At 36.8% G+C, this 23,591-nt stretch overlaps 1 protein-coding gene across 4 annotated transcripts in view; it reads right to left on the bottom strand.

Moving 5' to 3' along the window:
* The window catches only part of Sec24a (SEC24 homolog A, COPII coat complex component), a 78,417-nt gene that overhangs the window by 23,443 nt on the left and 31,383 nt on the right, over window positions 1–23,591 (bottom strand). For 2 of the 4 annotated variants that reach the window (XM_074057313.1, XM_074057314.1), the window contains 12 exons: window positions 21,390–21,560; window positions 19,706–19,783; window positions 18,991–19,151; window positions 18,460–18,632; window positions 16,415–16,517; window positions 14,838–14,964; window positions 12,908–13,017; window positions 10,175–10,287; window positions 8,701–8,819; window positions 3,115–3,170; window positions 1,834–2,040; window positions 322–442 (listed from right to left, as the gene is read on the bottom strand). In XM_074057313.1, coding sequence (XP_073913414.1) covers window positions 322–442; window positions 1,834–2,040; window positions 3,115–3,170; window positions 8,701–8,819; window positions 10,175–10,287; window positions 12,908–13,017; window positions 14,838–14,964; window positions 16,415–16,517; window positions 18,460–18,632; window positions 18,991–19,151; window positions 19,706–19,783; window positions 21,390–21,560 — 1,539 coding nt within the window. The remainder of the gene's footprint in view (window positions 1–321; window positions 443–1,833; window positions 2,041–3,114; window positions 3,171–8,700; window positions 8,820–10,174; window positions 10,288–12,907; window positions 13,018–14,837; window positions 14,965–16,414; window positions 16,518–18,459; window positions 18,633–18,990; window positions 19,152–19,705; window positions 19,784–21,389; window positions 21,561–23,591) is intronic. The other 2 variants (XM_074057311.1, XM_074057312.1) reach the window with 2 other exon arrangements.

Here is a 23,591-nt window from a genome sequence, read left to right as displayed (position 1 = left end):
GGTATGGAAACTTCTCTATCTCACTCCTACTAAATTAGCGTAGCCCACTATAAGTTTACAATAGATTAAACTGATCAGCAGGAGGAGATGGTGCACCTATAGCCCACAGCTGCTTAGAAGGCTTGGGGGTGGGGGATACTGGTACTTGAGTCCAAGAATTTGAGACCAGCCTGGGCAACATAGCTAGACTCCATTTCATAAAACAAAACCTGACTGATTAAGTCTCTCAAGGGAATAAATGCTTTTACATTGCCTCCTACTTACAATAACGTCATATGTCATTTCACCCTTCACTGAAGAAAACAATCATGAAGAACTTACCCAGAGAAGCCAAATCAGAATACTGTCCACTGAGAAGGAATAAGTCAACAGCTACCTGCTGACCAGAACAGTCCAAGGCTAATTTCTTATAGAAGTCAGTGGATGGAGTCAGGTGTATTTCCTGTGAATAAATAAATAACAAAGAGAAATTTTTTAAATTATTATCAGAAATGTAAATACACATCCACAGATGTGTATAACAATTACAATATCCTTGACTCACCTCAACATGTTTCTTTGGGTTTTTTTTTTTTGTAGTACTGGGGTTTACACTCAGGGTTCACCCTTGTTGGGTAGGCATTCTATAACTCAACAAACACACTCAGGCCTACGTATGTTAATAACAATTATCTCTGGGGCATATTACTCAATTCTTTTGCATTTTTATACTATTTGACTTTTCATTAAGAAGTAGTACTGGCCAGATATGGTGGCACAAGCCTGTAGGCCCAGCTGAGGAAGGAGGACAGCAAGTTTGAGTCCAGCCTGAGCTACCTGATGAGACACGGTCTTAACAGACCAAAAAAGAAGATGCATGTGTTGCTTAAGAATGAAAACCGAGACCTGCTGAAACTAATCCAGGAATGGGGGGAGGGAGATAAAGGCAAATGATAGTAACCATGTTATATTGTAAGAACTGTTGAAAATGTCACAATATACCCTCAGTACAATAGTAAAAAAAAAAAAATTTTTTTTAAATGTGCTGCTTAAGAATTTTCTATGAACTTTTTAGGGCTAGGGATGTAGCAACATTACCTAGCATGAAAAAGGCTTTGAGTTTTATCCTCAACAGCACTGAAAAAAGTTTTTAAAAAGAAAAGAAAAACAGACAAAGAAAAGGATTTTCTATGAGGGTTTCTTACTGTCAAAAATAAATATCACTAATTATATTTTGTAATAGGCAAAGATTATTATTGTAACTAAAATCTATCAAATGCTCAGTATGCTGGTAAACTACAGATAACATCTATTTAGTCCCTTCAACTACCTTATGAGGTGGGTGCTCTCATATTTCTACTTCATATGGAAACAGAGTTTATTCAAGTGTCCACATCTAATAAGCAGTAGAACATCACATAGTCTCTAGAAGTGTCCTCATTAACAGGATAAGATACTGGCTTCTCTCTCATCTTTTGGGAAATGTATGTCTCAAGTAAGTTGCTCAAAAGCAATTGCCAGTCTAGCAAATCTTGGCCACTGCTAACTGGTCATCCAGGTTCCACCTTGTTCCTAGCAGGTATATTTCCTTAGTTTCCCAGACTTTCTCATCAAAGTCAGGTTGGATTATAACAGCCTGATAAAGATATTAGAAATAAGGCATTGGGTGCATCAGGTAGAGGAAATTGTAATAAAGTAAGTATGTCTACAGATGAGTGAAACCCTTTACCCATTTCCTTATAACCCTCCTCCCCACAACAGAAAAATACATTAAAACAAACAAAAAAGGTTCTGTGACCAAAGGGACCAAGAGCTCCAGTATAAATCGTATCATAAACTTGATGATTTTCAAACCTTAGCAGATGACCTGTGGTTGGGTTCCTCTCTTGGTTTAAGAGCTCCCACACCAAGAGTTGGGAGTTGTGTTTGAAAGACAGACATTCGACCACCAGTTGGGGACAACAGCTTAAAGGCAGCCTGAAGTGCAGGACCCAAGGCACTCTGGGTCTCCAGACTCTTGGTAAACATTTGTGGCAAAGTTTTCAGTAAATCCTGGACAAGCTTGTGAAATAAAAAAAGAAAACTCAAGAGTGTTACAATTAAAAATCTTTTTCACTCTAAGTAAGTACCTAATACAACAGACGAGACACTGAGTCATGATGACGTTCAGAGAATCTACAGACACTACAGTGAATAATGAAGTTGGTCAAATGACAAGAAAGCCATTTTAAATCAAATTGTAAATCAGCAAGCAAGACATCAAAATTGGGGCCTTACAGTTCTCATACATGCAACAGTGCAGCAAGACTATAAGTCCAAAATACATCCAAAAGAACCATCCTGTGTAGAAATTTGATCTATTTTAACGCCATCAAATATGGCTTTCTCCATCACCTCTATATACTTTATTCTTTTAAGTTCCAAAGTGAGTGTAACTCTCCCCTACTGCAAAATCTAAGTTATTTATTAACTTGCCAAGTAGTAATATTATTACTAAGAAAAACAAAATCAAAACCATCTACCTCTTCAGGTTAGGGTGTAAAAATAAAGAGAATTAATGGGTAAAAAAATACTTCATACTATGGCACAATGACCACTGCTAAGCGCAGAGCCCATAGACTTGCTAGTGAAAATGTCACCCCTACAGCATAGATGCATGTACAGGGTAGACAACATCCCCCTTCAGACACGTTCTGTTCACCTCTCATTGTATTATGTCATGGCAATTTCCAGGCAGGTAATAAGTTTCTTCTGAACTGACCCCAATGACACTCTGTGAATCAGAAAAGCAAAGGGCACTGAGAGTAGCCTGGCTAATGTGCTTCCCCACCCCCGCAGGGAATCTCAGCAACCCTCCCACCTCCCACAAGGCTGGCAGGATAGGTCTTCAAGTGTTCTTCCTATTGGAAAGAAGAACTCTACTACAAATAACTTGCTGCAGTAGAATCAAAAATGACTGGCACAAGACTGAACTCAAGAACCATTCATCTAGTGAACTTAAAGTAAGAACAGATATAAAATGCTACATATCCTAGAAATGTCAAGGAAAGAAGCAAAACTTTAACTGAACAATCATTTCAAAAATAGGACTTTAATATTTAAATGAAATATGGCAGATAGAAAAATGTTCCTTACCTCTTTACTTTCATTTAAATTTACTAGTAAGTTCTCTGGCATAGGTATAAAAACATCTGAAAGAATAAGGAAATACTTGTTTTCAACAAAATTTCATTGTTAAAGATACTGGAAATACATTGACAAAGACTCACTTAACCACCCTGTACTTAAAGAAAACCTACCACTCCATTATTACAGCACTACATACAAATGACCAAGGAGCCACCAAAGGAACACTGACTCAAGTACATATTGCAACTGTTCTGTTTCTTGTCTGGAAGCAGCCATCCACGTAAAAAATATTGATCTGTAAGCACTCAGTAAAGTCTTGTAAAAGTTACGTTCTTCTTATGTTAGAGATAGCAATTTGGCATATTGCTTTACCTTCCCTTTTTATGGCTGACCCTGCAAGCCAGCAAAGACTGACTATTGGCATTTAAAAAGGACTCTAGAGAAAGGAAGTAGATGGGACATGAAAAAAATTTAAAAAGGCAACTAACATGACACACAAGAATGTTGCCTTTATACGAAGTACAGTTCACCAACACATCTGTCCTTCAAAATGCAGATGCTTCCTGAAAAAAAAGGCTCACACGGAGGCCCCTTTTTGTGATTACAAAATAAAGTGAACCAGAAGGTCTTCTGATCAGTTCAGGAGACACACAATTATTCTTCCCCAGGAATTAAATTTCTTTCTTAGATGGAAGCAAACTATGAAGAGAACACAGGTGATGAATTAAAAGAAAAATTGCTTTTCACAAAAAATAACAATTATTAAGAACCTTATAAAAATAATACCAATAAATGATTTGAAAGTTTTAATGCCAACTCTTTAGGCTTTCTTTCTCTGTGTTTTATAGCCAGGCATGGTGATGCATGCCTAAAATCCAAGCACTCAGGAGGCAGAGGCAGATAGATCATGAATTCTAGACCAGCCTGGGCTACCCAGCGAGACCCTGTCTCAGAAACAAACAAATAATAAACAAAAACAAAAAGTTTTCTAACATCTTTATTGAGATATAATTCACATCACATAAAGTACATCCTCATAAAGAGAACAGTTCTGGGCTGGGGGTATAGCTCAGTGGTAAAGCACAAGCTAGCATGTGCAAAGCCCTGGGATGGGCTTTGTTTTATTGCAAAAACAACAAAAAACACTTGTCAGATTTGTGATCTATTTCCAAGGTTGTACAACCACCATCTCATGTAATTATAGATCTTTTTCACTGCCTGAACAAGAAACACTGTAACCACTCACAGTTACTCCCAGTTCCCTTTCCCCAAGTTCCTGGCAACTAATTTGCTTTCTGTCCCTGTGGAGTTGTATGTTCTAGACATTTCACATAAAGAGGACAACACTCTATGTGTTTGTCTGTGACTGACTCCATTCTGTCGCAAAATGTTTTCATGATTCATCTGTATCACATCCCGTTGTAGGACAAGACCACATTTTGTTTATCTATTCATCAGATGACAACTGAGTAGTTTCCACTTTTTGGTTCCTACTATGCACGTTCACATATTAATTTTTACGGACATGCTGTCAACATTCTTGAGTATGTATCTACTGAGTGGAACTGCTGGATCACATGGTAACTCTGTTTAACTGTGAGGAACTGCAGACTGTTTTCCACCATCGCTGCTCCGTTTCACCTTCTCCTAGCAGTGTATGAGGATCCCAATGTCTCCACATCCTCACCAGTACTTGCTACTGTCCTCCTCTTGAATCTTAGCCACCCTACTTGCTATGAGGCCACATTTCATTGTATTTGCCTGATAGTCAGGATGTACAGCATTTGCCAAATACATCTGTAGATACTTTTGTAGGTGCTGGGGACTGAACCACAGAGCCTTGTACAAGCTAGGCACCTCTGAGCTTACATCTCCAGCTCCAAAATTCTGAATATCAGAATTTTGTGTTTTCAAATTTCTTTATCTAACCATTGGTTGGGCAGTCTGTCTTTTTATTGTTAACTGTAGGAGTTACTTACACAATCTAGAAAAAAATTCCTTATCAGATATGATTTGAAAATATTTTCTCCCACTTGGTGGGCTGTCTTTTCACTTTGGTTATTTTTTGCGGTACTGGGGATCAAACCCTGGGCCTTGTTCATGCCAGGCAAATGCTCTACCACTGGGCTACACTCACTCAGTCCATTTTTTTTTTTTTTTTTTTTACTTTCTTAATGATGCTATTTTGTAATTTTGTTTTCTTGAGACAGCATCTCCCTGTGCGGCTCAGACTGGGCTTGAACTTGTGATCCTTCTGTCTCTACCTGTTGAGTACAAAACTCTAATTTTGAAGAAACCAAATTTATCTATTTCCCCCTCTTTGATTGCCAGTACTTCCAATTTATCTAAATTATATCTAAGAAATAACTCCTGTGTTTTCTCTTAACACTTTTATACTCTTAGCCTCACATTTGGGTCTATGATCCACTTTGAGCTGCTTCCTTTCTATGTTTTTAGAAGTTTTCTTTTTTAGTGGTGCTGGGGATCAAACCTATGGCATCATGCAAGGTAAGTAAGCACCGAGTCACTCAGCTACACTCCCAGCCTGAGTTAATATTTTTATGTGATAAAATACATGCAATGTATAGAATTCACCATCTTAACTACTTCTCAGTGTACAAGTCAGTGGCATTTGATGCATTCACAATGCTGTGTAACCATCATTATGCTTTCAGAACCTTTTCATCATCCCACACAGAAACTCTGAACCCACTCACAGTTCCCTGGTCCCCTTTACCCCCAGCTCCTGATAATCTCCATCTTATCTTCTGCCTATGAACTTGCCTACTCACGTAAGTGGAAGGTACCTCACATAAGTGGAATCATACAATCCATTTATCCTTTTGTGTAAGGCTTATTTCAATTAGCAAAATGTTTAAGCTTCATCCACATTGCACTCATTCTTTTTTAAGCCTAGTAATATTCTATTATATGTCTATACCACATTTTGCTTATTCATTAGCCTGCTCATGGCTACTGGGGGTATTTCCAACTTTTGGCTAGTCTAAATAATGTTGCTAGAAATAATCTAAAAACAATCTAAATAATGATGTAGAATGATTTTTCTCTGCTCTAATTCTTTCAGGTATAAAATGAGAAGTAGAATTATGAAATAATATGCTAATTTCACAATAACTGTGAGGAACTACCACTGTTTTCCACAGCAGCTGTACCATTTTCCACTCCCACCATCAATGCAGAGAGGTTACACTGTTGCCACACCCTGCCAACAATTATTACTTTCCATTTTTAAAAAACTAGCCATTCTCCTGATGGATGTGAAGTAGTTAACTTACTGTGATTTTTGGATTTTTGTTTTCTTTTGCTTTTGGTGCTTAGGATTGAGCCCAAAGCCTTGAACATGCAAAGCAAGCACTCTACCACTGAGCTACATCCCCAGGTTTCATTGTGATTTTGACTCACATTTCCCTAATGATTAAAGATGGTATTTTTTCATGTCCTTATTGTCCATTTGCATATCTTTTATGGAAAATTGTCTAGCCTAATCCTGTGCCCATTTTTTAATCATGTTGTTATTTTTGAGACATAGTTCTTTATGCCTTGTGCATATTAAATTCCTTATCAGTTATATAATTTGTAAATACTTTCTCCCATTCTGTGGGCTGATTTTTCACTCTCTGGTTAGTGTCCTCAGATGTACAAAAGCTTGTTCTGTTTTTCCTTTGCAGTACTGGGGAAGGAACCCAAGGCTTTGTGCATGCTAGGCATACTCCTATTACAGAGTTACCTATCAAACCAAAAATATTTTATTTTCTTTTAGGTACTGGGATAGAACCCAGGGCCTCATACATGCTAGGCAAACATTGTACCATATGAACTTGAAAATAGGCCTAACTATTTGAGTTTGATTTTGAAATAGTTCTAACTTTGCCCAGCTGGCCTTGAACTCATGATCCTCCTCCCTCTGATACTTACAGGCAGGTATCATTACATCCGATGCACAAGTTTTTACTATTAATGAAATCTAATTGTTTTTCCCCTCTACTACCTGTGATTTTGGTGTTCTCTCTAGGATGTCATGAAAATTTTCCCCTATGTTTTATACTTTTACCTCTTAAGTTCAGTCTTGAATCCATTTTTATTTCCATTAAATGTTATAAGGTATGCATACAACTTCACTCTTGCATATCTAGTTTTCCCATAACCATTTGCTGAAAAGTCTACCTTTTCTCCCATCAATGGTCTTGGCACCATTGTCAAAAATCAATTGACCAGTGTAAGGTAGTGGTATAGAAAAAGAAAAAAAAAAATTGGCCATATAGAGTAGGTTTATTTCTATGCTCACTATACAAATTTTGAGTCTGCATGTGCACCCTCAAATGCTTATGTTGTTATTTTTACTGCTGTGGCACTGGGGAATGAACCCAGGGTCCTCCCCCCACCAATAGTACTGGTGTTTGAATTCAGAGTTTTGCACTTGTGAAAGAGGTGCTCTAGCTCTTGAGAAATGCTGTAACACACTTTGCTCTGGTTATATTAGAGATAGGGTCCCAATCTTTCTTTTTTATTTTGTTTTGGTTTTGTTTTTTTCATTTTTATTAGCATATATTCGTTATACAGGGGGTCGGGGGGGAGGATTTGTTGTGACAATTCTGAATAGCCTTACATTGTACACATTGGTTAGATCACCCCCTACATCTCCCCCCATCCCCATGCCCTCTCCTCTCCATTACAGTTAAAGCAATTATAAGAGGTTTCATTGTTCTATTTCCTTCGTCTTCATCTCTGCTCACTCTCCCTCTTCCTACAAGCACCCCCCCAACACACACACACACACACACACACACACACACACACACACACACACACACACTGTCACTGTACTTATATTTTACAGTCTTATCTTTTCATTATTAATTCCAGAGTCAAAGTTCACAGGGGTTTCAATGTATCCCAGCTGTGAATATGCTTTACTTTGATCAGTTCAACTCACTCTGTTACTCTTCCTTACAAACCCTTCCTTCCCCTCATTATTTGTAGCATTTAGTACATATAGTTATATCTTCTATAGAGTCTCGATCTTTTGCCTAGGCTGGTCTGAACCACAATCATCCTATTTAGTGTTCCTCCTGTTCCTGGGAGTACAGGTGTGTGCCACTGAGCCCAGCTACTGGGTGAAATGTAGTCTCACAAACTATTTCCCTGGGCTAGCCTCCCAAGCAGCTAGGATTAAAGGCATGAACCATTGGTGCCCAGCTGAACCCAGGGTCTTCTGCATGTTAATCAAGCGTTCTACATTGCCAGTCCTCAAATACTTCTTGAGTAAGTGAATGAATGAATGCGAAGAAAGGGAAAGGGATCCTAACTTTAATCCAAATTCTAACATTGACTTGATTTTGTTACTTTATTCAGAATTCACTTTATCTCCATAACCCTGTTTCCTCTTTTCTAAAAAAGAGATTGGATTAAAGGACTCTTAAGCTCCAATAATCTAATGACTTTATAATCAAGATTTTCCTTCATGGAATAGATGCATACCATATACTGCTAATTTGTCAAATGGTCATGAAGTATTTCTAAAATGGAAAAATCCCTGAGGCGGTTCAATAAATGAAAGTGCAAAACACATACCTTCAATGTCTGAAACTATTAGCATCTGTGGTTGGGAGAGACCTTCTTGAAGACTGTAGAAATGAATTGTGCTGTCAAATGTTATGAAGCCAATTTTTGTCCTAGTGTTGCCAGGAAGCCTAAAAGCAAAATTCAGAGAATGTTTTGTAAAGTTTTCCCAAATATAGGCACATGAAATATCTGCTAAGCTTAGAAACAAACATCTAATTAAGTATTACAAAAAGTGACCCAACATAAATAACTCTTTAAACCAGCCAATGTTCCCAACCGTGAAAAAATATCCTACACATAAGCCAAATAGCCACTCAAACTATTACTTCTATACAACATAAAGTTATATGTAATTAGTTAGGAAGTAGCATGTAAAAGTACCGGATATATGTACAATTTAAAGTGATTTTCTAAAGAATGCATCAGGAATTAGGGATGTAACTCAGTGGTAAAGCACTTGTCTGGATGAGCAAGGTCCTGGGTTCAATCCCCAACAACATGAACAAATATTATCACATACCATCTCTAAAATGTAACATAAATTTAGGTTGTGAATCTTTTAAAAAATGTGCACAACCCTTTTTATATTACTTAAAGTAATTCCTTAAGAACAAAGAAGACCAAAACCACCTCTTTTAAAGAACATAAATGTGAAACCACAGTTGCTTAAAGGGGAAAGAAACTAGCTTTTTATCTTATCGATCATGCTTGGGGTTGAGTCAATGGGCTAGTTCACCAACACATAACCCCCATATACAATCTACAACATGAGAAATACAAGTTATGGCAGAAATGAGGATGTCTTATTCCCGAGGTGAGGGAGCCACTCCACTTGTGCTAAGATTAGGTCTACACATTCCTCCTTATCATACAAGAGCACTGTACTTCCTTCCATTGAACAGCCATGCTAGTTCTCATGGATTACGCTAATAGTTCAAGCAACATTTAAAATACAGTTATTTTAAGAGAGTTAAAAGTTATAACAACCAAATGCAAAGTATGCATGCTATTTGAAATTTTATCCCAACAAGTTTATGGTGAAAAGATTTTTTTGAGACAACTAGGAACAAAAAAATAAACTAGGGTATTAAATGTGATGGAATTATTGCTACTTTTGCTTAGTGTGATCCTAGTATTGAAGTTAGGGTTAAAAGTCTTAAAGTATTTATAGGTAAAGAGAACGATGGCCGAGACTTGCTTTAAAATACTCAAGAGGAAGAAAATGTGTATAAAGGAGAAGGGTGAGATGAAGTGAAAACAACAGAAAATGATGAAGTTGGCAGAGCAATACTGGAGGTTCATTCCATCTTTCCTATTTACACAGGTTTGAAAATAATGTTCCTATGAAAAGTGAGGCCTATGATTAAATTGATTTAAGTGGACTTTTAGAACATAATTATGTAACTTTGTTTGTATTTAAAAACTAGTTATTCATTTTGCAAACACTGTTAGTCTCAGATTTAAGCTAAGTTGAGACACTTACAAATCCAGATTGTCTAACAAACTCTGGCAAACTGAATTCAAGTATCCGGTTTCAACTGCATTGTGAGACACATCAAATACAAAGAGGTACACTGGAGGTTGTGGTGGTCGTAACTGAAGGGGGAAAAAAGAAAGAATCTCATTAAATACATTTAACAGGACTGAATTTAATCTTACTTACTAGGTCTATAGACAGCAAAACCATAAAATAAGCATTATTCACAGACTGAGTGGAGGTAACATGTAAGCTGTCTTATACTGTTTATAGATGCATAATTAAAAGAAAAATGAGTCTGTGCCTGCCATAAGTCAAGAATGTTTTTGTGGCTCACACCTCTAATCTTAGCTACTCGGGAGGCAGATATCAGAAAGATTGCCATCTGGAGCCCGTCCAGGCAAACAGTTCTTAAGACCCTATCCCAAAATTACTCAGCATAAAACATGCTGGCTGAAGTGGTAGAGTATTTGCCTAGTGAGCATGAGGTCCTAAGTTCAAACCCTAGTACCACCAAAACAAACAAAAAAGTGCAAGTGTTTTCTTTGGGAAAGAAATGGAAAGAAATATGATAAGAAGGGTTCCTGGAAGTATTGGCAATGTTCAACTTCCTGACCTAGGTGGTACTAACAAAGGTGTTTCTTTATAATTATTTGATAACCTACATATTTGTGTTTTATTGACTTTTCCATATGAACATTATATTCCACAACTCAGGGAAAACATTCTTTTGAAAGTGACAAATCAAGTTAGCCTCAGCTGGTTATTTAATTTAACTAACACATTTCAGTCATATCCTTTAAAAATTGAGATGGTATTTCATCAACTTCTTTTATAATGGCTTGCATTCAATTCAGTAAAAAGCATCAAATAATCATAACCAAAATGAGGCATATAGTATAGTAACTTTTGTATATTTTTGCATGTATCACTTGCCAAATCTATAAAACCTGTCGCTCATGAAATAAGTCAGGAAGAAGCCAGACAAGTTTCCAAATGTAAAGGAAGCCATTAAAAGCTACAAGATTAAAGGAATTCAAGGCCATTTTGAAAGAACAGATGCTGCTAATGCATCTGTTTGTTTTTAATTCAACAAAGAGACGGCTACACTGCAGAAAACTATTACCAACTACTTAAGAGCCACAAAATGTTTTCTCCATTGCACCTTTGTGGTGAAAGAGACTGAACCCTCGTAAATTCCACAGCAACAGAACCCAACTGCCTAAAGACTATGCCAGAAAAACACGCTAATATATTAGTCTCCTAAAGGTTGGCATTAATTCTTACCTTATATTCTCTTTTCCCTGGAAGAAGTGATAGTGCAGTGAAAGAGTAACCATATTGGCCAGAAGCTGGTGGCTCATGCCTATAATCCTAGCTACTCAAGATACAGAGATTAGGAGGATCACAGTTCGAACCAGGCCTGGCAAAAGACCCTATCTCAAATCCATTACAAAAAAAGGGCTGGTGGAGTAACTCAAGGTGTACACCCTGAGTTCAAACCCCAGTACCTAAAAAAAAGAAAAAAAGAAAAAAAGAAAAACCATATCAATAGGTCTGGGTTTCTGTCTGTGGATCAAACCCAGGGCCTAGCACATTGGAGGTAAATACTTTACCACTGAGCCACACACCCAGCCCAGGCTTGGGCTTTAGGCAAGTATTACCACTTACTTAGTGGTATTTGTCAAGTCACTCAAGCTAAATTTGTCCTCACATCTATAAAATGGGATTAATAGAATTTTGCTAACTGACCTCCCAGTGCTATTTGTGATAATAAAAAAAAAGTGCATGCTTTGTAAAATGGAAAGTACTAAATATTAGGCATAATTCTTGTTTGTTTTGACATAGGGTTTCACTATGTAGCCCAGACTGGCTTTGAACTTGAGATCCTCTTGCCTTAGCCTCCTGAGTGCTGAGATAACAGACATGTACCACTATGCCCAGCTCATAACTCATATGTGTGTGTACACACTTTTTAAAAATTTATTCATTTATTTTTGGTGAGACTGTGGTTGAACTCAGGGCTTTGCACTTGCAAAGCAGGCACTCTACCGTCTCAGTCACAGCTCCAGTCCAACTCCTATTTTTAAAATGGAAGACCACAATGCTTTTTTTTTTCTAATTTCTTTTATTCATATGTGCATACAATGCTTGGGTCATTTCTCCCCCCTTCTCCCTGTCCCCTCCCTTACCCCCGCCCCCTCCCTCTCCCCTCCTACCCCCTCGCTACCAGGCAGAAACTATTTTGTCCTTATCTCTAATTTTGTTGAAGAGAGAGTATAAGCAATAATAGGAAGGACCAAGGTTTTTGCTAGTTGAGATAAGGATAGCTATACAGGGAGTTGACTTGCATTGCTTTCCTGTACATACGTGTTACATTCTAAATTAATTCTTCTCAAACTAATGTTTACTCTAGTTCCTGGGGAAGACCACAATACTCTTACCAGATTATAAAATTACTTGGAAGAGGATGTTAATCACAGTGTTATTTGTTAATAAACATTTTTCTAACAAAAACTGCTTAACTATAAATATGACCCCAATATTATATTGCAAATCCCTTGATGGATAGAGTAAACTTAAGTAGAATTTTACATATATCTTCACGTTTTTACAATAAACAAGTATTATGCTTTCTGACTTTAAATGCACAAAATTTTGTTAAAGGACACACTGAATTGTTTACTTTAAATCCATTATTATTAAATGAATTCACTGCATTAAACAATTTAAGCTCACCATGTATTCTGAAGGAGCCATAAACTCAATAGTAGAATTTTGAACTTCAGGTCTCCTGTGAGGTTCTCCATAAACTCTGGTCAAAGGGTTGTACATGAATTCTTCAGGAACTGTATAAAGTTACAATGTTATACAGATAAAACTGAAAAGATTAATTGAATATGCCTTATATTTGGCCACTTAATTGATTCAAGAGTTTATAATTAATTCAACATAGCCTAACATTAAGGAATAAATTCATTTTTCTTAAAGCTCCATTCAAGCTCTGCATATACTAAGTGTGCCTTGCTTTCATATAATTCCTGTGATTTTTCTTTTCTCATCTGGATATCATCTTGATATCCTCTTTATATTAGTTTTTGTTAAAGCTGATTTCCTAAAATAGCTTGAAAAGATAACAAGAAATCTTACTAAATGCTAATTATTTTCAGTAATTTCATAATTATTCAAAAATATTAACACTTGATACGTGAAATATATAGACTGGCTAAACCTAGAAAGCTAAGGTAACACTATTTCAGAGGTTAAATCCATAAGATATTAGTCAGTTTCATTAATTAATGAGACCTCTATGGAACTTAACTACTTACTACCTATAACACACTAGTACTCAGAGCATTTTTTAAAATCAAATATCACTGCACCTGTCTTGACAATAACTGCTTAAAAACTAAATTCCCTATGTACTTTAAATAGCAAGCTATAGTTCAAGAAATGGGCCTGTAAGCATATGAAAGAGGCTTCAAGTTTCACCAAAATTTAACTTTGTATATTAAAGCACATACACATATATTTTTCCTGAATTATTAGAGTAAAAGAATGTTCTTTATCTGTTCTCATTTTCCTTTCCTAACTTTTTTGTTGGTTTATTTGTTTGAGATAAGGTCTCACGGTATAGCCCAGGTTGGCCTGAAACTCCCTATGTAGCACAGGCTAGCTTCAAACTCACAATCCTCTAGCTTATTTTCTTCTAATCTTAAAAAAAAAGTACATACAAAAATAAAAATGGATATGGGTTTTAGTGTTTTCTTTCCTTCTTTGTTGCTGCTTTGAGACAAGTCTCATTATATAAATGCAGACTGGGCTTGAACTTGCAATCCACCTCTTCCTGCATGTGCTGGGATTACAGAAGTGTTCCACTATGTCGGCTGGTTTTCTTTTTTGTTTGTTTGTTTTTTTGAGACAGGGTCTCATTATGTAGCTCAGGCTGGCTCTGAAATCACTATGTAGTAGATTTGAGGCTGGCCTCAAAGTTTCAATACTCCTGCCTCAGCCTCCTAAATACTACATTTACAGATGTGTACCACCATACCAGGCTCAATAAAAGTAATTTTTAAAATTCTCGTACAGCTGGGTGCCCGTGACTCACACCTATAATCCTAGCTACACAGGATACAGCGATCAGGAGGATTTTGGTTTGAAACCAGTCCAGGCAAATAGTCCACAAGACCCTATCTCAAAAAAACCCATCACAAGAAAAGGGCTGGTGGAGTGGCTCAAGGGGTAGGCCTGGAGTTCAAACCCCAGCTATTACATGCATGTGCTTTCTTTTACCTCTTACAAAGTATTTCTAAAATTACTGGCTTAAATAAACCATGAAATAAGCCACTTACTATACTCCCAAAATAACCAATGTAAAAAAGTGGTCTGCAGATATTATCACGTTTTTTGCTTTAAATCAATGTATTTTTTTTTTTCTTTTTTTTGGTGGTACTGGGGTTTGAACTCAGGGCCTCATGCTTGCTAGGCAGGTGTTCTACCACATGAGCCACTCCACCAGCCCATACGTATTTCTTTATAATCATAAGTACATAGAAAAAAGTTACCAGTAGTTTTGAGCGGGAGAATCAATTGTACATATATAAAGGTAAATAAGAGAGCTGCTCTTCTTCTGAGATGGGGTCTCACTATTTATTTCAAAAAAGCATACCATCATTGACTCGGTAACATAAGTTACACTTCCACCTCCTTTGGTCAAGAAAGCTGACAAAAGGGTTGATGTAGGTCCTGCATGAACGGCATCTCACAATTGTACTGGAAGTAACCACAGGCAACTGCTGAAAAAACAGAAATAAGTTTTTCAAGACAATGATCATCACTTTGAAAGGGAAACATTAATCTACCCTTTCCAGGTAACTACTGGAACATTTTAATTTAGGAGAAAAAAATTTAAGACTAAAAAGAATTCCACTTGTCAGATAAAAATGTATGCAACTGAAATGTATTGATTTCCTCCCGGACCATTCACATATACATTTGCCTTTTAAAAAAGGTACTTATTTTCTCATTAAACATTCACATTATAAACCCAAGACAGTACATCTGCAATGTAATTTTAAGATAGATGGCCAAGAAGACAGGATCAACATTCTTTGTTTATGAGATAGGGTCTCACTGACCTGCCCAGGTTGGCCTGGAACTTAAGATCCTCGTGTCTCAGCCTCCCATGGGAGGGACTACATTCTAAAACAGTAATGACTGCAATTACTACAAAGAGTTTTTATGTTGTATTAAGAGGCATACTGAGTTCTCACAAAAGAACTGTTATAAAGTTTAGTATTTAAATTTTATCATACATATTAAAACTTAAAAGTCTTCATATCAAAAATCGGTAAGGGGTAGGGATGTAGCTCAGTGTAGAGCACTTGCTTAATATGGATGAGGCCCTGGGTTCAATCTCTTAAACAACATTCACCAACTACAACAGAAAAAAGAAAAGAGTATGTGGTCATATGTCAAGGTTCCATAGCTTTAGGACATAATGGATAGGCATTTTTTTTTCTTCTGGAACAACTTCTTTTTAATTTTATTTACTTACTTACTTTTTGAGGGTAGGCAATTTCTTAAAGCAACTAATTTTACCCCAAGAATGGCTGAACATGGAGAACAGGATAAAGGCAAATGACTTACAACTTAGTAAAATAGTATGATTCATTTACTTATTTCCTTTCAGTATCTCTATCAGCACCTTTGGATTTTTCAATAACACACTTATTTTACTTATTTTACCCTGTTTCTAAAGTGTTTGGTAATAAAAGTATTGGTAGAATTACAAACATTAAAAAAGTCTATTGGATTGGCAGAATGGCTCAAGTGGTAGAGCGCCTGCCTAGCAAGAGTGAGGCCCTGAGTTCAAAACCTATATATCAAAAAAAAAAAAAAAGCCTGTCAGCACCAGACACCAGTGGCTCACATCTGTAATTCTAGCTACTCAAGAGGTAGAGATCAGGAGGATCACAGTTTGAGGTTAGCCGGGGCAAAAAACAAGACCCTATCTCAAAAATACCCAACACAAAAAGGCTGGTGGAGTGACTTAATTGATAGAGCAGCTGCCTAGCAGGTAGAGGCCTTGAGTTCAAACCCTAGTACCACTAAAATAAATAGTCTGTCAGTAGCCAAGTTCCTAAAGATGGCTCAAATAAATTCTATGTACAAGTCCAGAAGTCTTATAGAAAATTTTCCCCACTAAAAGAATTTTCCCCATTTCCTTTCCCTAGAGAAACATACCACTAGGTCTTTGAAAGGATGAAGAAGCAGTCCCAAAGGAAGTTTGGCTTTATTCAGCAAGGCCTGAGTCTGAGGAATGCCAGTCAGCGTACATCGAAATAACCTTAAAAACAAAAAAATGCACAGGTCAACTGCCATTATTTTTTTTTTTTTCAACTATGCTGACATCCTGGTATAGTTGACAACAGAGTTGGCAAAAACCAGGCCCAGAATGTCAGCCAGCTTTTAGCTGCTGTTCTTGCCATTATTATTTTGTAATTAAAAAAAGAGATTGAAAAGACACACATCTTAATATTAGATCAGATTACAAATGAATTATTTCATAGAACCTCTGAATTATTATTATTATCGTTATTATTATTTTGTATAACTGGAGTTTGAACTCAAGGCTTCTATCACTTGAGCCACACCTCCAGTCTATTTTGCTCTAGTTATTTTAGAGATGGGGGTCTCATGAACTATTTGCCAGGGCTGGCTTCAAACCTTGGTCTTCCTGATCTCAGTCTCTCAAATAGTTAGGATTACATGTATGAGCCACTGGCACCCACTGAACCTCTGAAAATTGTATGCCACCACGAGGTGCTGACAGCTCAGGCCTGTAATCCTAGCTACTTGGGAGGCAGAAATCAGGAGGATCCCCCCCAAGTTAGAGACCAGTTCGGACAAATAGTTACTAAGACCCCATCTCCAAAACAGCCAGAGCAAAAAATGGACTGGAGGTGTGGCTCAAATGGTAGAGTACCTGCTTTACAAGTGAAAAGCCCTAAGTTCAAACCCTAGTACCATCAGAAAAAAAAACAAAATTCTTTTTCCAGTTGCTGGCTATGATGGTGCATACCAGTGATCCCAGACTAGGGAAGTTAATGAGATAGGATCACATGTTGAGGACCAGCCTGGGCTACACAACAAGACCTTGTCTGAAAAATAAATAAAGTCTAAGTCCTAGTCAGAAATGGAGAATACACAGTTGTCCTATTCATGTAATTAAACACAGTCTCTTCATGGATGCTGTGTGAAACCATCTAGACTATCAAATGACTTATTTTTCTTTACTTAAGTCTAGATTACACTAGAATTACTGGATGATAACCAAAACCAGTAAATACAAACTTTATTGTTTCTATTTTGATTTAACATGGGGTCTCCTGATGCTACCTAGGCTGGTCTTGACCTACTGGGCTGAAGTCAACCTCCCATCTCAGCCTCCTGAATAGCTAGAAGTGTGCCACCCACCTAGTCAAAGTTGATTACTTAAAAGTTCAGTTTTGCTGAAAGTTCTAAAAATACTATTTCAAAATAACAAAATTTAAAACATATGACAAATTTTAATATCAAAATTTGTCAGTCTTCATTATATACATGGCCAATATTTAGGAAAGAAATAGCCAGATGTGGAGGGATATGCCTGTAATCTCAGCATTCAGGAGACTGGGTCAGGGGGATCTCAAATTCAAGGCCAGCCTGGGCTACAAAACAAGACCTTGTTTCAATAAAAATAAATTAGGTGGAAAATGAGTATAATAGTTATGTTTTTAATGAAATCAATTTAAAATGAAGCGAAAAGTTATGTAGACTCATATCACTGTACTTTGGAATGTACCACCTACCATAATGATAATGAATATCATAATCTTATTGGAAATGATAAAGAGTATCACTCACATCAGGGTTTACAACCCTATTTCTTTTTTTGTTTGTTTGTTTCTTCTTTTTTTATTTTATTTGGTTTGGTCTTTAGAGATAGGGACTTGCTATGTAGTCCATGGCACATGGCTTAGAACTCTAGATCCTTCTGCCCCTGCCTCCTGAATGCTGGGATTATATTCATATACCACCACCACACTTGATCCTGTTTCCTAATTTAGAACATAGCAAATCTCAAGAAAGCAACAGAGTTCTAGTCATAAATTCAAAACTTGAGTCATAAATTAGTCTACCTGTATAGCATATTCATAGCATCTGAAAGTAGTAAAAATAAAGCCCACTAGAAAACTTAGAACATACATAATATCACATTTAATAAGAAGTGCTATTTGGTGCCTTACTCTGGATTACAGTTGAGTTTCTGGATGTCTTCATGTAAATTTGGAACCGGAGGCTTTAATGGTGTTGAGGGAAGCATGTTTCTCTCTTGAAGAAGATTGACAATTCTTAGACCCTCTGGATGTAGACTTAATCCACTCATGCTTGCAGTTAAGTGATTAGCACCTAAGGGAGTCTACAGATACACAATCCCAAAGTGAGTCACCTTTGTAACTGTGTAGAGGTTTGCTCATTTCTCTCTAAATAAGAAAAGTGCCATCTAGGTTTCCTGGCCAATCTTGTGGTTCTAGAGAAATATGTAAGTACAAAGACTTTCTTTATGAATATCCATTATTACTCAGATTATAACAATGTTCAATATGTCTTCCTAAAGTTTCCTCAAGTGTGCATACAGTTTAAACCAAAAAGTGGAAAATAGGCTAAAAAAAAGGTTTCCCAAAAAGTGTTTTCAACTTATGTCCTTTCAGATACTTGACAATTGCTTTTTGTAAGGAAATTATTTGAGTCAGTCATTTAAAAAAATAAAAGTTTACCTGAGTACAGGCCTGGGGGCTGCTTGGGTAATTCAAGGAAGAGGATGGCATTCCAGCTGTATTAGGGGGTGGTGTATTCTGGTAACCAGGTGGTAAGGAGGGATAGGAATATCCAACGCTTCGGCTCATTTTGGGATTCTTATTAGTAAGCTGTGGTGTTGCTAGAAATGAGATAACTTTTAAGTTCTATTTTATACTCCAGATTACATTAAATCAATATATAGTTTCATGAAGTTATAGAAATTATAACTCCAAACTCCTTTGGGTTAATTTAATACCTTTATTCATTGATTTTGTAATGACAAATATTGATAACAAATAGCTATGATTAAAATCCAGTTCATATAAGACTACAACTATAAACACATAAAAATTAAGTTTCCTATAGTTAATTTACTTTCCTGTTATATAATGCATTTTGTATTCAGATTGATTTTTAAGTTAAAATAACCTTAATGTTTAAAAACATCTTAAATGTTTAGTTTACAGGATTGGCTAAATAAATTTAAATATATCTAACTGATAAAAATAGTCTACTGTCATAATAATAATAAAGTCCATGAAACCAATTCTGAAGGAAAGGAAAAATATTTTAAAAATAAAACTTGTTACATAAAAAAATTAGGAAGTTTTCTTTCTTAGTTTCCTACAATGAGCACATATTACCTCTCTAATCAGACAAAACAGAGATTGAAAAAAACTCATAGCATCTCACCCAAGAAGCCACCTCCTTCAATTTCATCGTAACTACTATGAACCCCCATAGATCCATTATTGGCATTTGATGTAATACCTAAGAAGGAAGTTCATTAACAAGAATGATTACTACAATTTCTCCAAGACACGTACTAATATCTAAAATTTTAGGTGATGTTCAAAAGAAATAGCTTAAACCAATGCCTATGAAAACTGTCAAGTGTTCAGGAGTAAATTATGTGAACAGGCATTTCACATCAAAATAACCAAAGTAGCTAGGTACCAGTGGCTCATGTCTATAATCCTAGCTACTCAGAACGCAGAGATCAGGAAGATCAAGGTTCGAAGGCAGCCCAAACAGTTCCTGAGACCCTATCTCAAAAATATCCAACACAAAAAAGGGTAGAGTATATCAAGTGGTAGAGCCTTGCCTGGCAAGCCTGAGTTCAAACCCAGTACCATAAAAATAAATTAAATAATAACCAGAGCAAAATGGACTAGAGATGTGGCTCAAGCAGTAGAGTGTCTGCTTTGCAAGTGTGAAGCCCTGAATTCAAACCAGTTCCACCAAAAAAAAGAAAGAAAAGAAACCTCTATGGAGCTGGGCCTCTTATGCACACCTTTAATACCCTGAGTTCAAACCCCAGTCCTACCAAAAAATAAATAAAAATTAAAAATCATCAAAATTACTACTACTTCAACAGTTTAAAATTATGAGGATAAAAGGCCTTATTTTCAAACTATCCCACGGAGTGGAATCCAAAATTAATTTCAAAATTATATACAGTCATTCTTTGGTATCCTTGAAGGACTGCAAGGAACCCTGAGAATACCAAAATCTGCAGATGCTCAGATTCCTTATATGGCACAGTGTAGCATCTGCATATAACCTACTCACACTTTCCCAAGTACTTTAAATCATCTCCTGATCATTTATAATACCTAATACAATGCAAACAGTTGTCACACTATATTAAATAGAGAACACATCCAAAAAGAAGTCTGTACAAGTTTGTTATAAATGAAATTTCTTTTCAAATATTTTTGATCCAAAGTCGGTTGATTCATGGGTGCAAAATTCACTGGACTCAGGACAGATCATAAATGAATTAAAACTGCTTTAAGTCTTGAGAACAACAGAAATAAAATAAGAATTTTAGTTTGCTTTTTCCATACTGAACAAGACTAAAGATATACGCCAGGAGCATCAGTTTACGAAGGCTAAAATTTTATTTCTAGGTACCTCTGCTATCTATAAGTTCTACTTCAGAAACAGTAGAAACTAAACTCAGCAAATAGAATCAGGTCCTAACACCCAAGTACAAAAGTGCTAATTCTAACAGTCATACAACACCAAGCAGATAAGCTGAGTAGTTTCAATAAAATCATGACTTTCTTCCAATTCTGAAGACCAACATGACTTGAGCCATGAATTGATATAGAAAATTGTAGTGAAACTTTCAGTTGAATCAATGGGCAAGAAAGAAGGCCAACAGCAGTAGTTCCCAAATGCTAGGGTGCAGCCTATCATAATGCAATGGAAGGCCTCAGAAATTTTTTAAACTCTGAATTCCTGAAGCCTATATAAAATTACAACTAGACTTTCTAGAAACATACTATTCTAAGGCACAGGATTCAGTTAATATTCCCTTTGTGTCCTAAATTAAAACTTCAGGAAATGACTTTATTTTTGATTTGCTTACCTTCTTGGTTGACAGCTGAATTAAATGATGGCTGGGGTGAGGATCTATGTGATGGTTTCTGGGGCATGAGGTCCCTTACTGGAGGTGGACCACCAGCTGGAGGGGGACCAGGAAGAACTCCTGGTTGGAAAGTGGTAGGTAGAGGTGGATTCCGTAAGGGAAGTGCAGAACCTATGGAAACATTGGATTTTCATTTCACTTAGGAACTTAATACAGGACTGGGAGTGTGGCTTAAGTGGTAGAGTGTTTGCCTAGCACGTTCGAGGCCCTGAATTCAATTCCCAGTACAGGAAAAAAAAAAAAAAAAGGCCTTTACCAAGCTCAGCAACTTCTAAATTTACATTTTAATTATAATCACCAAAAATTATTAGAAATACGTGAACTTCCTAAATTCATGACTTTATTTACATATTTTACCTGTTTCCTTTCTTCCTTCCATCCTTTCATCCTCCCTCCCTTTTTCCCTCCCTCCCTTTCCTCCTTCCTTCCATCTTTGGTTTGGCAGTCTGGAGTTTAAATTTAGGACTTTGTACTTTCGAGGCAGGCACTCTACCACTTGAGCCATACTTCTAGTCCTTTTTGCTCTAGATAGGGTCTGGCTTTTGGCCCAGACTGGCCTAGACCACAATCTTTCTATTTTAAGTTTCCAGTCCTTACTGCGATGGTAGGCACAGGGCCACCACACCCAACTGCTGGTTGAGATGTAGTCTTACAAAGTTTTTCCAAGGCTGGTTTCAAATCTCAATCCTCCCAATCTCAACCTCCCAAGTAGCTAGAATTACATGCATAAGATACCAGCTCCCAGCATTTTATACATTTCTAACTTTCTCCTACCATATTTCTTTTTATTGGTGGTACTAAAGTTTGAACTCAGGATGTTACACTTGCTAGGCAGGCACTCTACCACTTGAGCCACTCCACCAACCCTTTTTTGTGTTGGGTATTTTCAAGATAGGGTCATACAAACTATTTGCTGCTCATCCTGACTTCAAACCACAATCTTCCTAATCTCTGCCTCCTGCGTAGCTAAGATTACAGATGTGAGCTACTGGTGCCTAGTTCTCCTACATATTTCTTACCTCTCAATTAGTAAACGAACATAAATAAAAAAGCAACCTGTACCTCCAGCACTCAGGATACTGAGGCAGAATGATAGGTGAGTTGAAGGCCAGCCTGAACTCCAAGTAAGACCTTGTCCCAAATTAAACCAAAAATAAAAAAATAAATCAGCATCAAATCATTTCTAGGCAAGATACAATATTCTGTTTATTATTTTTCCAGTAACTGATCATAGAAGTTCAAGAGAGAATATGAAATATTCTAGTATAAATAAACAAGAATTATTTTGTTAATTTTGCAATTCTTTTCAACTTTTGCTAACACAATTTACTTAATTAACATCAACATACTTAGAATTAGCATTCTAAAAATATAGAGTATTGTAATAAATCTCCAAATTTTATCTCATTTTGCTTTGTTTTACTGGGGCATAACTTGTTCAAAGTAAGATTATAAACGGCATGGTGGCGAATGCCTCTAAACCCAGCACTCAGGAGGCTGTGGCAGGAAGATCATGCATTCAAGACCAGCCTGAGCTACAGGTCAAGACTTTCTCAAAAAACCAAGGACTGGGTACGAGGCTCAGTGGTAAAGCACTTGCCTATCATGCACCCTGGGTTTGATATTCAAGACAATAAAAAAGAAAAACAAAGAAAAAAATTTATACTGTTCACTGATAATAGTTAAAGTTGCTTTACTTTCTCTTTCTCTAATTTTTGGGGGTACTGGAGTCTCATGCTTGCTAGGCAGATGCGATACCACTTGAGCTAGTTATTTTTTGAGATAGGGTCTCACTTTATGCTCAGGCCAGCCTAGATGTCAATCTTTCTATTTTTGCTTCCCTTCATAGCTAAGATAACAGGCACATGCCACTGAGCTCAGCTATTGGTAGAGATGGGGTCTCATAAGCTTTTATGCCTGGCCAGCCTCAAAGGACAGTCCTCCCAATCTCTACCCTGCACAGCGAAATTAGTTTACCTTCTCTAACGGCACATATTTCATATATACAGCTGGGAGTATGACTCACTAGCAGAACAATTGCCTAGCATGTGTGAGCCCCTGTGTTCACATGCCAGAACTGCAAAATGTGTAATTATATATTAAAAATATTTTTTTAATATGGGGTCTTGCCATGATGCCCAG

This window comes from Castor canadensis, chromosome 16, assembly GCF_047511655.1.
Source record: "Castor canadensis chromosome 16, mCasCan1.hap1v2, whole genome shotgun sequence".
Classification (NCBI taxonomy): domain Eukaryota; kingdom Metazoa; phylum Chordata; class Mammalia; order Rodentia; family Castoridae; genus Castor; species Castor canadensis.
The sequence above is the reverse complement of the archived record's forward strand: the minus strand, read 5'-3'. Positions and strand labels throughout refer to the sequence as shown.